Here is a 20,540-nt window from a genome sequence, read left to right as displayed (position 1 = left end):
TACCCTAAATCTGCAATCAACTCAAGAAGGCAATTTTCCTTAAAAGCTTAATCAAATTAAATCGAAGTTATCAATAGTTCAAATTGGAAATCAATCAACAAAAACACTTAATCTTACCTCTAGAAGCATTTTCAAGCTTTAATCCACTCCAATCCACTCTACATAGCTTTAAAAATTATTCTTGAAAGCTAGGGTTTGGAATTTTTTTTAGAGAGAGAAAGTGAAAATCACTTACTAAGCCTTTAAAAGGTAAAAACTCTTACGTCCAACACTCAAAATCCTTGATTTATTAAGGGAATCTAGTGGGTTTGAAGGATGTAAGAGTTGAGAGAAAATAGGTAAAGAATGAAGGTGTAAAGAGAAAATAATGAAAAAAATTTGGTTTTGGGGCTTTTAAGCCTGAATTGGGCTGATCTAGTAGCCTCGGATCTAGTATGGGAGCTATTTAGTAGATCTTGGACTAGATTTCTTACCAGTCCTCCCATTTCCTTACTTAGGATTGACTACAAAGGCTCTAAAGTCGATCCTAGGCCAATGTACTTGCCCCTCTTGCTCTTTGCTTCACAAGATCAATCCTTCATGCACTAAGATCGACTCCTTAAGTCCAAATTCATAAAAATTGATCCATTTGAAGTTTAAATTCATCCTAAATCTCTTCTACAACCTCAAATAATTCATATTCCACTTAAAATCAACACAAAAATTCATCATGCACACCAATTTCTCATTCATGTTGTATGTCACATAGCATATCACTTTAACCTAGCATAATTTGCATACATATCATACTCATCTTAGTGCCAAACAAATGCATTATATCTTTCATGTGTCAAGCATATGCACAACATCAATTAAGCTTTTGCATACTCATACTTTTCATGACCATCTCTCTATCCATAGAAGCATTCCTCGAATTCAGAAACATACACATCAAAGTTCACATCAACCTATAAGGGTGTTCCACGAGATAGTGCATGGATTAAATTTATTAGACATGAAGAATGGTTTCTCTCAAAATTTATAAAAGGATTTGAAAATTTTGAAATATGGATGTAATCTTTTCTTATGGAAGAAAAATATGTATACATATGATCTAATTGTTAAATATTGTCGAGTAACTTTAATGTCATAATCATATCACTAATTTTTAATGAAAATAAACTTAAAAAAAAGTTGTTGTTGAAGAAATCTATGTCCAAGCAAAAGTAGGGAGATGATTAATTCATTTTACTAAAAAAAAAATGGAGAATCGTTTGAATATCTAACTCAAGAAACACCAATGTGCTAGACTTATGTTGAAATTCATTGCAAGGAGATCACCCTAATGTCTCAACTTGATGCTTAATATATTTGCAACCAAAAAACCCAATGGGTTGCTAGACAATATTCCCTTGAATAGCTGCAAAGAAATAGGGGTTTTTAATCTTATACTTGGTTTCAATTAGGATAAATTAATTTAATCTAAATAAATAATACCAATAAAATAAATATTAAGTAATTTTAAAATAGTTTTAAGGGATATCATTTACTATTTATATTTAGCAGCACTAATAATAGTTATAATAATGACAAATATAAGTTAAATTAAAGATTGGAGGTTAATACGTAAGAAAAGACAGCTACTAGTGAGTGGAGAATTGAGAATTGGGAAGCCAAATTTTGTCCTAAAAAAGGGCATAAAATTAGGAAGAAAATGTAATTCCAAAATGTTTAAACATTGCTTGAGCCTTGAGTGGATTCTACTGGATCCAAACACAGGCAAAATTGTTTGGAGTTTCATTCTCCAGTATTTGTATAACAAGTGGCGATCCAAACATAGCAAAATGGTACCAATATATACATTGAAACTAATTCTAGCACTTATCCAAAAAATTATTATATTCAAACCTCTGTTTGAAAATGTGCTTCACCTTAATTCCAAGTTTTTTATTTTGTACACTGCAATATTCAATTAGATGCACTTCATTAATTGTCTTAATTGTTAGGGGCCGATAGGCCGTCCCCAGCTATATCTACTCTCGTTTCTCCTATTCCGCTCCCTCTTCCACCACCGGCCAATCATCATCCCGCCACTCCTCAGTACTCTATCTCCCGAATTGCTCCGAAAGATTAAGGCCTCATGCTTTCTTAACTACTAGCTAAGTGTTTTTTAATTATAAGAAAGATAGGTTGATATTACATTTATCTCACGTGCTTGAATTATGATATGATAGAATAAAATAAAATAAAATAAATCCACGAGTATGCATTGCCCTTGCCCGTATCTGGTTAGGCTTAAAATTAGGGCGTACCCAAAACTTGCGTGACGGCGTTACTCTTGTGAACCCTGGTCCAGGGCTGAAAGCAAGCAGGTCCCACCCAGTCCCCTGCACTTGGTTCAGTGCAGGATTATTGGCCTTAATTGGCAATTAACACGGAGGACATGTTGACTTAGAAAATTATGCTACATAAAATTTTCATACATGGAAAAGGGGTCTACTTCCAAACTCCAAAGTGGATGCATGAGCTAATTTATTGATGCAAACCAAAGCAGAAAATTAACAATTATTTCAAACAAATAAAAAGTGCTGAAATAAAGATGCGCAGTGCTTGAGCGCTCACACAGGCGTTACTTACAGTGCATCCTAATTAAGACACAAATTAAGTCATAATATCAATCCACATGTTTTGCTTCATCAAGATAACATACAACAGATGATAAAATGTGATTGCTGACTCTTATGAGGGAATGCATACCATGCATGCATCATTCGCCCATGCTTCCTTCTTTATCATGGTAGCCATCCAGTGATGTAATTATTCACACTTGGCCCCGCGTTGACCACTGATATTGGATCAGGCTGATATCTGTCACAGTAGTAAGGCAGATTGTAGTTTTTTCCGTTTCAAAATCATATCATTGATTTCCTAGCTTTTCCTTTTCAGTATCATTCTAAATAAATGTTTAAATTTTTTATCACTAGAAAATTTCAAGAAAATTCAGGAGGCCGTACCCAATTTGTAATGTTGGCTCACACTCCAAGGGATGAAAAAAGCCATCACCCTGAGGCTGAGCAGGTTGTCGCCCATAGCCCACATCTTCTGCATTCGGATTCAGTTGGAGTGAATTTACATGGTAGCCTTCCACCAACTGCAGTGCACCAGCCTACAAGTCATTGAATATGATCTTGGATCTCTTGGTTGTCTCAATAAAATATATATATATATATGTATATAGTCGAGTTAAGAGTGAACGGAAAGGGTTAAGGTTGGCAACTGAAGGGAATTAAAATTCCCTTCCTGATTGATTTGGTACCCAGAAAAGTTGTAATAGTAACCTACCCTTTGTTTTAGGGTCTTATTGGCTTCATTAAGTAGATGTTCCTGCATTATAAAAGCCAACCAAGAATATCGCATTGGTGAGAGAAACAAGAAGCTGCCTTCTATACTTATGAAGCTTAATTCAGATATTTGCTTACCTTCCGTTGGAGATCAGTGAGCTGATCCAGCATGTATTGGGTCTACAACCGAATATTAGAGTGTAGTGAGTTAATACAACATAAATAAAAGGGAAGAAAAGAACATGTAGAAAATAGCAAATTTACAGTGTCTCCTTTACTCTCGGTGGAGGAGATTATATTTTACAGTTTCTTGTTCTTTCTCGTAACATTTTTACACAACTCAGAAACCAAAAAAGCCTCAGTAAATGCTGTGCAAACAAGAACAAACAACATTTGTATAAAACACTGAAACTGCTCTTCACGATATATATATATATATATATATGTATATATGTACTAGTATTGTTTTGATTTATCTAAGCATGCATGTGCTATCTAACATGTTATCTGTGTTAGGATTGCTCTTTTCCCACCATTAGTTGGGTTGGGACGCGACATGCTGCCTATTTCACTACTGTTCCAAATGCATGGCTTCAATATATAAATGCAGTTTCTCGTTTCTTTTAAAAGAAAAAGGCAAGGATTTCCTATGTGACGACGATGTAAGTAATGGAGTAAAAGTACCCGCGTTGATCTAATCTGCTTCAATGATGAATCGAGCTGCCTCTCAAGAGACTCAAGCTCTTTGCTGCTTAAAGGGCCCAGATCTTCTCCTAGTAAATTCCTAAAGAAATATGTCAAGGAAATAATTAATCATGTCCATACATACAGCCTTTTCGTGGCAAGCATAAATTTACCAATAGTAGTGGTCATTTCAAATTTTCAGTAGCTGCTGACTCACCTTTGAGACCTTTGTAGGGCTTCATAGCGAGCTTTAAGCTTCAGATACTCCTGCTGACTGCTTAACTCCTATAGGGACAGCATGAAAATATTACATACATGCATACAGAAAAATTTAATTTGAGTTGTCATAAAACTGTACCAATAATATTTGACAGCGTTCTTATCCAAGTTCAACATTATCTCGTAATCTGCATGTATTGAATTAATTTATTGTTGCTTATGATCAAGTTTATTATACTCATCCAATGAATGCACCATAATATAGAGCATCTTCATTTGTCTCTACCAATTCTGGCATTGCTTCCATTAACTTGTACAGTAACTTTATTTAACATTAATACAATTTTAGAGTAGCATGCTTCTGAATGCAAAGTTAGATGGCACTTTCTTCTGCCTTATAAACTACAGATTACAGCAAATTTTAGCATAGGCCGACATGGACAAATTACTCTCTTCTTTTATATTTCTAATTCTAATAAAAACTCAACTTCTTCAACAAACTAAATTGTTAAACATACTCACAAACACGCGAGCAAACAGTGCTTCTTCCAGTGTATGGACTTATGGAGCTTATTAGACCAAGAATTGGACAAAAAATGATGACGCCTATTTTTTTGTGTTTCCTAATGAGGATGACATGTGGTATCATTGCCCAACTGAACTTAATCAATTGTCAATGCAGTTTAGTTTAGCTAAATTTCAATTTTAATTTAACAGATAGCTGAAGGGTTCTGCATAAATTGCCAAAAGTTAACAAACGGTAGCCTTTGGTAGCATTATTTAACTTGTAGACAGTGGTAATAAACTTAACTCTTAACGGAAATATGGGGTTATTTGACTCTCTTCCAAATTTTATCATTAAGAGGACTTTAAGGACACCCAAGGTTTCTCTCAGTATGCATTCTCACATTGCATCTTCTTTGTTTAATGCTTTCTTTCTTTCTCCTTTCCATATATTGATTGATTAGTGTTAAATGAGGGTGTACAGCCTGGTCATTTGTTTTATTGGCTAATTTTTTACCAACAAAATATAGGAAAGATACCATCATTAATGGGTATAACGTAATTACAAACAATCTATAGCAAAAAATAGGAAAAGATCTTAATTGGCCTCAGTTGTAATAAATGTGTGTGTGTGCGTGTGCGTGCACGTGTAGGTTTTGTTTAATATATTTATAATAAAATATTTATTTCTAACTACATGTCTCCATTCCTAAGATTGAAACGATTATTTCTTAGATAGCAAAGAGTAACGTGAATACTTTTAGACATAGATGAGAGGATATCCTAAGAGAAGTACATATTTAGTTCAAAACTACACCCTCCCAGCCCCAGGCAAAGGGTAATAATAATAAAAATAATTATGTCCATAAATTGGACGCGAATTGTTGCCAGGTCAAGGTTACTTTATGTCATATAGAGAAGCAGTGTAAACTCTAAAGAACAAAAAGGAAGGAGGCAGTTTATGCAAAAATAAGCTGCAGAGTTTATCATTACCAGAGCCTCCCTAGTTGACACATTTGTCTCTGGAGCTCCATAGTTGCACTTTTGGTACCTCTCCAAAGTTTTGATCATGCTATTCATCAAGGTAAATTTTAGTTAGAAGGATTGCAAGCCATTTGTAAACATAGTAACAGGAACATTAATATTGAATTAACAATAATGGATCTCAGAATACAAGAAAGCACATAGAATGATTGTGCACAATATTTTAACAGTTTCTGGATGCATTTTGGTGATTGATTTGATAATCATATGTTGACTGGTTTTTCACAATGAAAGATGCCATCAAGGATCTTAAGTAGGTTATTCCTAGGACTTATGTTGACACTTAAGTTCCATCAATTTAAACCGTTGAGTGATTGAAAGGTGCAACAAACTATTGCAAAGATAAATAAAAAACAATCATACAACTCTTTGTCAAATCATAAGCATCCATGGAACAGAATAAAGGAAAAAGCTAATAAGCAAAGTATATCAAAAATTTTCCAAAAGCTTTACACAGTCATCCTATACTTAGGGCAAAGCATAATCATCATAAATTCATATATTATCGTGTTTGTGGAGCATAGCATAATTGAGTTATTCTATCAATTTAGGAATAAGAGATATTCAAAATGCTGTTAAAGAACACAAGGACATTAAAATGAGAAAAATATAAAACCAAAGCTCAAAATATCAGCTCTTGAGGATCTTCAAGATCTACCATGACAGTATCAAATGAGGAAGATTGAGGATAATTGATGGGAAAGTAGAAATCTTGCCATTTTGAAAGGGCATTGGAGAGGAAAATATATCAATTAAATACTGCTATAAAAGAGAAATGCTCATCATTTTGAATTTGGCTAAGTTGATATGCTTTTTCTTTTTCTTTTCTTTTTTTTTTTTTGTAAAAAAAGATTGCAAAACTAACTGTCATATTCAGTCCTGGCAATTGGGGAAGCAGCTAACTAAAATCTTCATAAAATGATCATGAAGTATAAGGCTGAAATTCTGAATGATAGAAGTTGATATGTATTAAAGGAAGCCAAAAATGAATACAATCAATTAGTTGGGGCCTTAATTTTTTGGTACACTAAATTAGTTGGTTTTCATTTTTCAACAATGTTGGGTATATTCCTTTGAACCTTTTTTCAAAAATAAAAAATTAAAAAAAAGGCCCTCATCCCAAGTGGCGCTCTTCAAACATACATGAGTTAAACTATGCTATATACATATATATATATATATATATATATGATGGAATGAAAATTAATTAGCACATTTATACTGTATTAATATAGTATAAATAAAACAATAAATGGAATAATTATTTAACTAAAATTAAAATTAGTGACAAGAGGAATTAGGACAAGCAATGGACGTACAGACAGATGAATGGTAAACCAGTTTTTAAACTTAAAAAAGTAAGTCGGAAAAACATATCAGTTTCCCAAAAAATTTAGATCTGAAGGGAAGTGGGCTGTATTTGATGAGAGAGTGAGAGAGGTTTTTAAACCTTTAAGAGTTGAAACCCTAACCTGGGATTGGGAAAATCAAAACCCTAGAACTCGGACGGATCTGTGGAGATGTCTCCATCGACTTCAACTGAATGAAAATACTTGTGAGAGAGGGAGGGAAAGAGAGAGGCATGCATACAGGAAAGAGAGAGAGAGAGAGGTAACAAGATCCTCTGGGAAGAAGGACGTTCCTTGTATCAAAGAAAAGACTCGTCTGAAGAATAGAAAGAAAGGACTCTGTACAATGTCTTATTCGCCTTGCTTGATTGATTAGTAACATCTGATACTGCACAAGACACCATTAAGCCCCTACTTCTCCATTGGTTTTTTGTCTATTTTCTTTCAAAAATACTTTCACAATTAAAACACCCACAAATTGCTCAATACGAAATTTACAATATTCCAAAGGAACAAAATGTAATTACCTGATCCGGCAGATCAAGCTTTAACGAAAACCCCATTTATGTATAAAGAAAAATACTTGTACCTTTGGACGTATGCAAAGGATTAGAAGAAAGGTTAAAAATGGATAAAAACCCTAAAGCTCAGAAACCAGCAGCTTATCAAAGATGGAAGATGGTGGAAACTTTCAAGCAGATCAAACTCATTGAGTACAAGTTGCAAAAAGAAGATTAAAATCTTTTCATCCAAAAGACTTGGTTGGTTTAACCGAAAAATAACCATGATTTATAGTGATTAAGAACAAAAATGGCAAGACAAAAGATCTAATCAAAGCTTGAACGAGAGAAAAGCAAGATAAGAACAAAAGTAGAAAACCCTTTATTCAGGTTAAGAGAAACAAAGCTTTTCTTCTTCTTTTTTTTTTTTTAATCTTTGAGGAACAAAAAATAGAAAGCACTCATTCCTGAACTCCATAGCAAATACGCAACAGATCTCTGAGCTTCTTCAATTTTAGAAGAAAACTGTATGTTAAAGTTGTTTTGTTTTGGTTAGGAAACTATGTTTTGAAGTTGAAAGAAGGTTAGATCACAGATATAGCTTTGAAAGCATAAAGGATTTAAGCAAAAAAAAAAAGAAGAAAAAACGGAAAAAAAACTGAGATGATGAAACGAAAACAGGAAAGGCAAGAAAGGGCTTCGGGAAAACCCAAAAATAATAATAATATTAACAAAAACATGAAATTATAGTCAATATAACAGTGATATTTTATAATGGATTTAAAGTTGTAGATCTAACATCAATAGGAACAGCAAAATCACTCAGGCCCTGCTATAAACGCCGAGACATTCACCAAAACGGCAAAGGTGAAACACGACTTTATGTTTTTACTCTTTTCTCAAAATTTCTTAGAAAGCTTCAATACAATCACTCAAAACAGCAAAAATCCAGCTCCTCAACCCCTCAAGATCTAAAGTCAGAATTCAAAACAAGCAAATAGGAAAACGAAGAAGAAGAAGAAGAAGAAAAATTAAAGTATTTTCAGGGAAAGAGAAAAGAGAAGTACGGATAAGAGAGAAAGAGAGAGAGAGAGCTTTGTTTTATGGAGAAAAAAAAATTTTTTTCCTTTGTGTTTTCTGAAGTGTGATACTATATAAATTTTTCTCTTTTATTTCGCTTTTGAGAGAGGGTACAAAAAAGCTTTAGTTGTTTTGGTGATACCTTGAACTGCTGCAAAACTCGTACAGCTTTCCTCTATTGGAGAAGATGATGAGAGCAACCTCCGCATCACAAAGAACGGAAAGCTCGTAGGCTTTCTTCAAAAGTCCATTCCTTCTCTTAGCAAAAGTTACTTGCCTGTTGATCTTGTTTTCAATCCTCTTCAACTCAACCCTACCTCTCCCCATTTGTTTCTCTCCTTCCTCCTTTCTTACCCTTCCCTCTAACTCCAACAAATCAACCAAAACTCTTCTCCTCCGTTCCAATAAGCCAAAACCAAGCACAAGGATACCTCCTTCTGTCTCCTGCTCACCTTTAATAGCCCTTTCTCTATTTATACTCTCAGTTCTTTAGATGGTCTTGGCTAACAACTTCATTAGAATCCCAGATCATATAATAACACCATTTCTAATTTAATTATGGAAATTAAAATAATAAATAATATAAAAAAGTACTCGCTACTTCTGCTTGAAATCTTTTGCTTTGTTTAACACACTAACAAATGATAGGACAGCCTAAACTCATACGTAGCAAAAACCAGTTTATTCATATCCTGTGGTCCTAATTTCGTAGCTGTACTTAACGTCAGCCGCTGGATGGGTGATCCAACGGTGGACATGGGAGGGTGAAAAAGAAAAAGATGAAATAAATTAATAAGGGGAGCGAAAGAGGAAGATGTTGGAAACCTTAACCAATAAATGCTAAGAGGGAGAGACAGTGCTACGTGTCGACAGGAGAAGTGGAGAGACTTCTGATAATCCACCTGACCATTTTCGGGTTCGGGCAATCATGTGACCTAACCTTAAGAAGGTGAACCTTCGTATGTTCCCCTCAATTTACCGAACTACCCTTCACGGGTGGCTCAGTTTCCATGTCCGAATCTCTGTCTGCAAAGAAATTCAACGCGTTATCTCCTTTTAACATTACCTAGCTACGTAGTAAAATAGTAGAACCCAAGATATGTGAGTCAAATACTTAAGCTAGTAATAACTTTTAACATGCCATCATATAACAAATATGAAAATAAAGGTAAGATAAAAAAGAAGTTATGTTTTTCTTTTTAAAAATAAATAAATAAAAAAAACCTTGATTTTACTATAATAAGTTTACCTGGGTCCTGTATACCAAGACCTATCCATGCTCCTTTGATATTACTTGAGTTGTTGAGTCAAATCTTTGATAATAACAAGAATTGCATGATTAGGACCAAAGCAAATTATAATGAGTGGGATAAGTAATGCAGAAAAGAGGAAATTTGTTTTGAGTCGCAAGGTGGGACTTGAGAGTGGTTTTAAGGGATAACGGGAGAAGCTTGCTAAATGCAGCTTTCGGATTGTCTTCATCCCATCCATACATTTTGCATGAAATAAGAAATTTTGGTTGGACCATTTTTTTTTTATAATTTTAATAGTAAGCAAAAGAAAATTCTCTTATTTTGTTTTTCTTTTTTTTTTTAATTTTAGAAGAAGTCTACACATACAAGAGGGACTTCAATGATTTAGGAAAGAGTAAGTTACCTATATAGTAATCTAATAAAATCACACTGATTTATACAATTGTTATAATTATGTTAACAACTCTTTAAACTCAGAGTAGCATGGTAGATGTCAACTTGAGTTCGGAAACCTGATCTTAAAATCGATTAGTGGTATGATACAACTCAAGGTCGTATGAAATATGTCAAAGTTTGCATTCAATTTGGGAATTTTTTTTATATCTTAGACCTATAAGTTGTAGTTGTTTCTCATTAAAATCATTCAATTGATCTTGAAACTTCCAATTTCTCGAACTTATAGTCAAAATTAGTAGAAATACAAGTCAAAATCGAAATAAGAAAGTTAAAATTAGAAAAACTATGACCTTACAGAAGTGCATATGTGACAGGGTAACATAGTAAAACACCTAATAGGCTAAGGTGACAGAATGATATGACAAAACACATGGCAAGATGTCCTGGGAAGTTAATGTGTTAGATATAAGCGATCATGGCAAATAACATCAATTCACAACTTAAGCAATATGAAGACAAGGTTTAAGAGAACAAAAAATAAACATAATAACTTTAATACCATATTAATAAAAGAGAAATCTTGCCTTTTAAAAAGAATAAAAAAAATCTTATATTATAAATTGTGTATTTTTAAAAACACTAACGATATATATACGTTCATATATATATATATATAAAGGATTCTCAATATATAATTTAGAAGAAGATCAAGTTGATAGTATCGATTCTATAATCTAACAGTATCGTCATTGTATCGTAATATGATAAAATCACATTGATGTAGATTATAATCATATATTTGTTGCATGACTAGACTTGCAAATTAAACTTACTTAATAAATTAATTTGAAATTGTTCTAAAATTTTCTTTTTCCCTTCAGCTGATCAGTTAATTACTCTTTTATTTGGCTTCACCCACTTTGCCCTTATAAAATCCATAAACATTTCAGGTCTTCTTCTGCTAGTTTAAGAAACACATTAAAATCAGAGATGAAGTTGCTTTGATCTCGGGAAGGGCACATGTCCTTTGTTGGCCGGTTAGAATAAAAGATTAAACCTTTGGAATTAGAAGATACAAGTTGTACATGTTTCCGGAATCAGAATGGAAATACTCTTGCCAATCTAACATATTAGCAGTACCATTAATTTACTTACAAGCCTGGATTAGTTGCCTCATTTTTTGCATTAATTTAATGTACTTAATTACGTCTACACCATCCCCAAAACCCCCTAATCTTTTATATTATGTATTTTGCTTAACATTGTGAGACTCCCATCCGATAATTATTGGGGGATTTCATTTACCCAAAAGAACGTAATTACGGCTTTTGATTGAGATTATTCACCAAAAGAAAGCCAGTGCATTTTGTAAAAAATGTACTTAACTAGACTATGCCATGTTTTGCCCAAGCTTGTAAGTAGCCCCTCACAGTCCTTTCATTTGCATGGGTAGCATATAGTTGTTTCAAATCATTCACAATGCAATTGTGACTATAAGGGGCAAATTTTTAAAATAATAATCAATTAACTACTCTTTTAGTTTCTTTTCCCATTTCCCCTCTTATTATTTATGATATCTAAAAATGATCTATGATTAACCTATTTCCTGTGCCTTCGATTCCTTTCCTTTCTCTCATTCAATCCAAACATAGGTTAATGGTGTAAAAGAAGGCTTCAAACCCAAGCAATTTTGGGAAAATTGGCACTAATTACAGTAATATAAAATTGGTTTGGTTATTGATAGTGTTTTGCAATGAAATATATATAACATTTTATTAAATAAAAAGGAGAAAACATAGAAACCAATTAGAGAGAAGACAACTCAAGATGACGGTTATTGTCCCTCTCAGAATGATTATATTATAAATAGTATGAGTAAAAGAGTGGCATGAAATTACCCCTCCCCCCTTTCATTGGCATTCATCTTGATTGATACACATTATTATTAAATACTAAATTTATTAAGGTGATAATTAATAGAAGAAATTAACATTGATTTGAAATTTCACACTGAATATTCAACTTCAACAATGTGTAATATGACCATCAAAAATAAATGCTAAAACTAAACACAATGTATTTATGCTCATTGTGCTTAAGCAGATTGAGATGGGTACACATTTTTATCAAAAGAAGCAGAGCATTGTGTTGGAAAAGGAAATTAAAGGTAATTGAAAAGGAAAAACTGGGTTCAACCTTTTTTCTTTGACCCGTAAGAGGTGACCGTGACAATGTGGAACATTACTTACTCCATCAAACATGACAAAACCAAAATGGTGCTCAACACGCGTTGTGTACAAATAACTCATCTTACTGCCTCACACCATTGGAGAGAGTCTCACTAGCAATCAAGGACACCAAGTACGAGATGGCGCAAGTGAATACAAACTAACCAAAAATTAGTATGAGTCTTTTTTTTTTCTTTTTCAGAATATATTTGTTGAAATAGTTCAAGAAACTAGATAGGAATCCAAGAGTTTGCACAAGTATGAATGCAACAAATTATATGTGTGTGTATTTGTGTGTAAACATAAATTTGACATAATACTAAAAAGCCTCTTAAATTATTTAAGAAAATTCAAATAAGTTCTTATTCTTCTATTACGTTCAATTAAGTTTTTGTATCTCATTTTAAGTCAAATAAGCTCTTATGACTAATGGTTTACTAATTGTCATTAATTAAAATATCATTTATCATTTTATATCTATGTAACACTAATGTGGAGAGTGAAAATGTCTTATTGTTGTGTCATCATGTGATATCAGCATACAATAACATCATCTATTATGACATATTAGTATGTCACATGACATAAAATGATAAGTGATATTTTGATTAAGTCGATTATTAATAATAAGGGTTTATTTGATTTAAAATAAAAATAAAAAACTTATTTGATTCAAAATAAAAAAATAAAAAAATTTAATTGAATATAATAAAAAATAATTTATTTAAAATTTTCTAAATAATTTAAGAAATCTTCTAGATATTATGTTTATAAATTATAACTATAATTTGTTAAATGACTTTCACGCAATCTTTTATGGATCCAACATATATAATGGTAGGAAAGAAATGGGCTCTACTTGTCATTTCAAGAGGAAATAGCGGACAAACATAAGCAATTTGAATTGGGAAAACTACAAAAGAGGGCAATGAATCGAAAATATTTAATGGTAACTACCATATGAAAAATTATTTATTAAAAAGGAAATTACATTTTTGATATTTGAAAAGAAAGAACTCCTAAAATCATTTTACCCTTCATTATATATATATATTGGTTTCTAGAATAAGGAATAAGAGAGAGAAGAGTGATAGTCGAATTTAATCTTTGTTGAGCTTGATCCATCTTAAGTGAGGTCATATTTGGCTCAACAACCTAAAGTTGCCTGTCAATAATTATTTTGATTTTCTACAAACACATATTTGATCTCTTGACTCTAAAAATTGCCTCCCTAGGCCAAATTCGATCAAGTTGTCTCTTGATCTAACTTCGGCTAAGCCAATTCCAACTAGATAATGGATGAATTCGACTTTAATGCTCTTACAGTTAAGGGCGAGAAAAATTATTTCAAATTGAAAAAATAGATCGAATCGAAATGTGTTCGATGTTTTAGTTTTTTTGTTTTTCAATTGTGAGAATATCATTTCAAAAAGAGCTGTGCACTTCAAGAAAGGTATTTGCTTGTACAAAAGAAAAAGGGGTTAGCATAACTTCTCTTCCAAATCACCCAAAACCCTATACAAAGCTGGATCTAAGCAAAAAAGATGGCCAGCAAGTAGACATCCAAATTTCCAAAAACCCAGAATAAACATAGTTCCCTGTACATGTGCAAGAAAAGCGTACGATAAACAGAAGTAACAAAAAAACATAGGTGTGCAACAAATTGATTTGGTGACACCGAGGCTTTGTAAAAGACACCAGGGTGTTGTGAAAGACACCAATCATGGTGAGGTTAGAAACCCCACTAAGGTGAACCACCAATCTTGGCAAGGTTAAAAAAACTCCACTAAGGTGAAAAATATTCAAAATCCCATTTTGGTTGGCCAGGCTAAAGATACTAAAACCTCTTACTCTTTAAAAGAGCCTAGAAAAATAAGCACTCCTATTTAAGAAAATATTATTTATTAATTCTTAACTTCAATGTCAATAATAACTAAGCCTAAAGGTCTTATTTATAGTATTATAGGCCCACATCCTAATAAAACTTTATTTTTAGTTGTCTAATATAGTTAGAATAGTTAACAAGAGATTTCAATAAAAGAGGTGTTCTATTCCTAAATAGAACATGACTATCCTAATCAAATACTAATTCTTAAAAGTATTAAAATCCCAATAAAAAATAAGAAAAAAATCATAATCTAAATAGAATAAAGAATATAAACTCCTAAATCAACTAAAATTAGCAAAAACTAAATTAAATAAAATACAATCCTAGACGCTCTTACATCATTTGGGCATCTCCAAATGAAGCAGACCATATTTGAGTAGAAAAAACAATAGCACTTAGTATTAACCATTGGTATTCTAGCAGAAAATAGAGAAACATTTCAAGTGTTAAAATTAAACAGCACCTATTATTAACCACAGGAGATCCTCAGCTCTTTGTATTCCACTCTTGGCTAGGCAATTTGCTTCTCCATTTGCTGACTAAGGTGCATACTATATATGCCAATGAGTGATTTTCTACAGGATTTTCATAATCTGCATGACTACTTTTTGCAATCTCGAAAGGATTTCATGTGGATTTTGAATCCATTTGACTATGTTTTGAGAATCACATTCAATGAGTAAGGAGTGGGATGATCACCACACAAATGTAGTGAAAAGAAAGGCAGCTTCTTTGATAACAAAAAGCTCAGCACTGTTTAAGTCCGTGATTCCAACATACTTGGAGAAGAGAATGCAAGAATCACCATGTTCATTACGCAAAATACCACCCACACCAGATTCATTGAAGTTCCCAATAGAAGCTCCATTAATGTTAAATTTAAGCCACCCAACTTGTGGTTTAAACCATTGCATTTGAACTTTAGTTTTCTTTGTTGCAATGGGATTATTACCTTCACATGGGAATCAGATCAAATCACCAATACTTAAGTTCAGCTCCAGCCATTTTGCATTACACCACTAGGCCACTCTAGTTTTAATCAAATTGAAAATCAATTCACTATCCTATTACCTACCTTTAAAGGTAACCCCATTCCTTAGTATCCAAATTGTCCAAATGATGGAGTACGAGGCCATCCTCTATATTAACTCGTTGTTAAAGTAGCTACCAAGTTCAAACCAAGAAAGGAAATAAGCAAGAAGGTCCCAATGAGAAACCCACTCAATATTTCTAAGTTTTCCCCGCCATTGCTATAAAATCCATGTGCATTCACATGTGAAAAAGAGATGGCTAACAGTTTCTCTTTACTTCTTTCATAATAAACAAGTGGTTGATGCCTCACTAATGATTCCTCTATTAGCAAGAGAGTTTTTGACAACCAACCTTCCCTGAACAAGTTACCAACATAGAATCTCAATTTTATAAGGACAAGACTTGACCAAATCTATCTCCAGTGCCGAGTGATCATAATGTTATTATGTAGTGCTGGCCTACAAAAGAATTTAGAGCTATATTCACACTAGCACTGTGCATCCCAATCAACTTATCTTTAAACTCTCTAACTAGTGTTTAACTCTCTTAAATCCCCATAAACTGTCCCTATTGTTCTTCCTTCTAGCCTAACACATTCTACCTTAGTTGAATGTGTTAATGCCATTCACTACTTTCCTAAAATCCAAAGTCAACAACGTTACTCTCCTTCTTGTGTGTCAGAGCATAAATCCTAAGGAAGAAAAGCTTGAGGATATGGCCTTCAATCCATTATTCATCCCAAAAGCTTTCTTTCTCTTTGTTACCTAGGGAGGTGCTTATACCATCCAAAACCAAAGTGTTGAAATTGTTACTGCCATTAAGAGGTTTGGTGATATTTTCCCATAATCGGGAGGATCTAGGTCCTTGTGAATTCCTAGGCATGAGACTATCAACCTTGTCAACCATCTTACTTGTAATCATTCACTTCCAAATATTACTCGAGTCATTACCAAATCGCTAGAACCTTTTGTTAAGCGATGCTCTTTTTTTAAGTCAACATCAATAATACCAACTCTCCCTTGATCACAAAAATTGCATACCAAATTCTAGCTAACGTGATGAAGTCTATGCACAAAATTAGGCCTATCCCATAGAAATCTTCTTGAATTTTATTGATAGAGTCTCGTATAGTGGCTAGCATTTGAAAAAGTGACATATAGAAAATCAAAAGGCTATTAAGAATAGATTTGAGAAGGGTAACTCACCCACCCATAGAGAAGGCCTTTGCTTTCCATGAAGCCAATTTACTTTCAAACAGTTGTATAATTGGTTGCCACATTCTGACAAAGCTCTATCTAGGTCATAAGGGCAAACCTAGAGAGGTTGAAGGTAACATACCAACTTTATAGCTAATTCGCTTAGCTTAAGCTTCCACCACATTGTGGTTAACACCAACACTATAAAGCTGACCTTTGTGGAGGTTGATTTCAATCTCGATATTGCCTGAAAGCATCTTAAAACTCATTTAGTATTAAGAGAACAAAGATTTGGATCAAAAAAGATTACTACATCATTCGCATATTGCAGAGCTGAGACATAAACCTCAGAATTGTTGGTTTTCAGTATGTTTGGTTAGTTTGGGGTGTTCAGTTGAAAAAATTCTCAATGCAATAAACCAAACTAATCAACCTGTTAATTATTAAAAATTGAATGCACACACACACACACACACACACACACACACACATATAAAGGAATTTTTGACTTTATTAGTAGCTTTTGTTTTTAGTTAATTTTCAATTTACTTGAACATGTTAAAATTTATATTTGTATGTATTATCTTAAATTTTGGTAAAATGCTATAAAAGGCTTGATGTAGTTCAATTTTTTGATTATATTCAGTTTTTTCATAAAATAAGTTCAATTTTTTCAATTTTCAAAATTTTAGCATTGAATCAACCATTTGCACACCTTTAGTTGTAGCTAATGTTGGTGATTGAAACTAATGTGCTTAAGGGCTTTCTCCCCTCTTTCTCACCCTTGATGGATAAAGTTTAGTAAGGCATTGTTTGACAGGGTCGATAGAAAAATGAAAAGGTGTAAGGTTGGATAGAAAAATAAAAGAAAATGAAAAATTAAAGGAGAAAAATAGTTAAAAATGGAAAATATATTTCTTATTTTCATGGTATGCTTGGTGCCTGTTTGACCTAGGCTTTTTCTAGCTTATTTAGCTCTTAAAAGTAGAAGTCAGGCTAAACAAGATTTTTAAAAAGCTTTTTAAAAAAAAACAATTTTTGTTTTAAAGAATAAAATTTTTTTAAAAAGAGCTTAAAAGAAAGCTCTAGAGAGGAGTTTTCTCTTTTCTTCTCTTCTTTTAAAGACATGTAAACTTTCTAAGAAATATTTTCCCCTCTCAATCAATCTCCATTTCCTCTTTTCTTATGCAAATCACCATTCTTCAACACAAAATCGCTATCTCCCTTTTCTCTACCTCTCTCTAAAAAAACTACTAAAAAAGAAAAAAAAAAGACCCCATGATGAAATACCAAAAACTAGGATTTTTTGGTTTTTACAAAGATTAAAAGAAAAGAAAACCCAAAATTCAAAGTTGCATTCAAATACTATATAAAGGTTTTCTCTCTTCACCAAAAAATCTAATACTATTACTATTATACAAGTTTGAGAATTGTTTTGTTTTTTTTATAGATTTCTTTGATTTTATCATCTGAAAACATATATAAACTCGAAGCGGATTTATTTCATTTTGATTTATTAGGTGATTGAAGATGACATGACTATCCTTTATGGTAATTTTAACAAAACTTAGAACTTATATAATTTATTTTACCAAATAGCTTATCAAACAATTTTAACTTAATTTTAAAAATTATTATTTTTTATAAGAGCTTCATAAGAACTTTTGAACTTAAAAAAGATACTCCAAACAAGCTCTTGGTACAAAACATGAAAAAGTGGACAGAAAAAATAATTTTCTTTCTATCTCTAATACATTATTATTTTATCATTACATCTTTTGTAAATTAAGATAAAAAGGTTAATTTTAAAAAATATGGACAATCTTGTAAATTTTAAACACTTGACTCTAAAGTGTCCACGATCTGGCCACTGGCTTAAATCAAGAGACTCGACCTAATTACATTACTTTATTGACAAATTTTTTTAATTTTAAAATTTAAAATAATAATGTAAAATATTTTTTACTATTTTAATAAATAAAATAATGATTAAATGAGCATTAGGTTAAGCTCAGGCTTAGACTTGGGTAAAACCGACCCGACCCATGAACATCTCTACTTGACTCACACCTTTCCCAGCTTCTTTTATCTTTACAATTTGAATTGTTTTGTTTTTATGAATAAAGATGAAAATTAGTAATTTCTCATACTTTCTTTCTAACCAAACACTATTGAAATCATTTTCTTTTTCACTTTTCCCCTCTCACCGGTCCCTATCTTCTCCATTTTCTACTAGAGCAAGTACAGTATAAAAGAAAAGAAAGTTAAAAATTTAAAGACAATATTTTTCTTTTTTTTCTTTTGGACAATCAATTTTTTTAATAAATAACCGTATTTTCATTTCTTTTTTTTTATTTAGCAAACAATAAATGTGTAGGCTGAGGAGTAGTATCGTTTTTGGTTTTTAACTTTGGTAGTTCCGCTGACCTCCCTCCTTTCAGTAAACCTGGTTCCAAGTATTTTACTTTCGTGATCCATGCATGTCTGTTATTCCCAAAGGGATTGATGGACTCTCCTCTCTCCCAACTCAATTATTAAGTGATAGGCCAAACAATAAACTCAATTATTAAGAAAGAGAGTGAGAGATTGGTTCCGTGAATAACATTTAGGCTCTGTTTGATAAAATTTGAAAAGTTTTTCCGAGAAAGGTTTTTTGCTTTCTCCCTCGTTTGGGAAGGAAAAAGTTTTTACAAATAAAAAATATTTTACGAATTAACAAAAAAAATTTGTATTGGTTGACTTAAAATGTCTTATGCTTAAGAAGAGTGTAAAACATTTTTCATTTTGTCTTCTCTTTTGTTTGGAGTTGACCTTCTCCCTCATGTGAGATCGATCCCACAAAGCAATTAACATAATAAAATATCATTATTTTCTTTTTTGATCTTTTTTTTATTATTCTTTTTTCCAATAAAACATCTTTAATCATTTTTCAGAAAAATATTTTACACAAAAAAAAAATTTCTTTAGCAGCTTATTTTACAACCACCAAGTAATACTTTTCCCAATTAAATTATCTTGATTTCTGAATTTAAATGTGAATTTATAATATTGGATTCTATCGCTTTTATGTACTGCATTATTTCCAAATCCCAAATTATGTCTTATTTATTTATTTTTGTCAAATACACTCATATAGTACTTTTACCCCTTTTTTTTTAAAAAAAAAGAATTTAAATTTTAAAACTAAAGAGGATACAAAATTTTTTGGGTTTTAGCGAAGTTTCCAAAATAGTGTTTGTTTTTTTTTCCTATTTAATTTCAAGTAATATTTTAAAACAATGATTTTATTTAAATTGGATTAGTTTGACAAGGTTAAAGAAAAACCAAGAAAGGGAGCATAAAAAATGGTATTGCTGGGGGGATAAATGGCAATCTATTGTGAAAAAGGAAGCAAAACTTGAGTGTGGTATTGTTGTAAGCTAGTGGTTTTCATTATGATTTGAACAAGTTATAGGAGACATGGCATCCAACATTTAGATTGAATCATATACTATTAACCCAAAAGGATAACAAATTTGGTTTCTCTATAAAGATGAAACACTGAATAGATATCTGATAATTGTAGTCCTATTTTTCTGCCAACAGATACCAAAATAAAGGGTGTTGGACAGGCAGAGGGCGAAAAAGAAATGAATGATGTGTGCTAATTAAGAAGACAACAATATTTGAACATCATATATTTGGTGAAAGTTGTAAGTAACTCAACTTGGTTTGGTTGGGGCATTTTTTGGTGTTGTTTTGTTTACATGGGCAGCAACATTTAATTTAAAGCTAGATAGAATTGTGCTTTTGTTGTCAAATAAGACTTGGTTTCATTATCTTGGCTTGTATTTTCTGAATGGAATTT

General features: G+C 32.2%; 1 protein-coding gene across 2 annotated transcripts; it reads right to left on the bottom strand.

The window, feature by feature from the left end:
* Positions 1-2,476: 2,476 nt before the first annotated feature.
* On the bottom strand, positions 2,477-9,484 carry LOC110415089 (agamous-like MADS-box protein MADS4). Of its 2 annotated transcripts, none has more exons than XM_021426708.1 (8): positions 8,843-9,484; positions 5,721-5,799; positions 4,222-4,289; positions 4,005-4,104; positions 3,459-3,500; positions 3,322-3,363; positions 2,994-3,130; positions 2,477-2,847 (listed from the first exon to the last, which is right to left on the bottom strand). In XM_021426708.1, exons 1-8 carry the CDS (start codon positions 9,025-9,027, stop codon positions 2,772-2,774), a joined length of 729 nt encoding a protein of 242 aa, XP_021282383.1. In that variant the 5' UTR covers positions 9,028-9,484; the 3' UTR covers positions 2,477-2,771. The 2 variants fall into 2 exon arrangements, with proteins under 2 accessions (XP_021282383.1, XP_021282293.1); XM_021426618.2 differs by having other exon boundaries at positions 2,994-3,145; positions 8,843-9,482.
* Between the last annotated feature and the right edge of the window lie 11,056 nt (positions 9,485-20,540).

This window comes from Theobroma umbraticum, unplaced genomic scaffold (assembly GCF_002168275.2).
Source record: "Theobroma umbraticum cultivar Fairchild unplaced genomic scaffold, ASM216827v3 scaffold_30.0, whole genome shotgun sequence".
In the NCBI taxonomy this organism is placed as follows: Eukaryota; Viridiplantae; Streptophyta; class Magnoliopsida; order Malvales; family Malvaceae; genus Theobroma; species Theobroma umbraticum.
The sequence above is the reverse complement of the archived record's forward strand: the minus strand, read 5'-3'. Positions and strand labels throughout refer to the sequence as shown.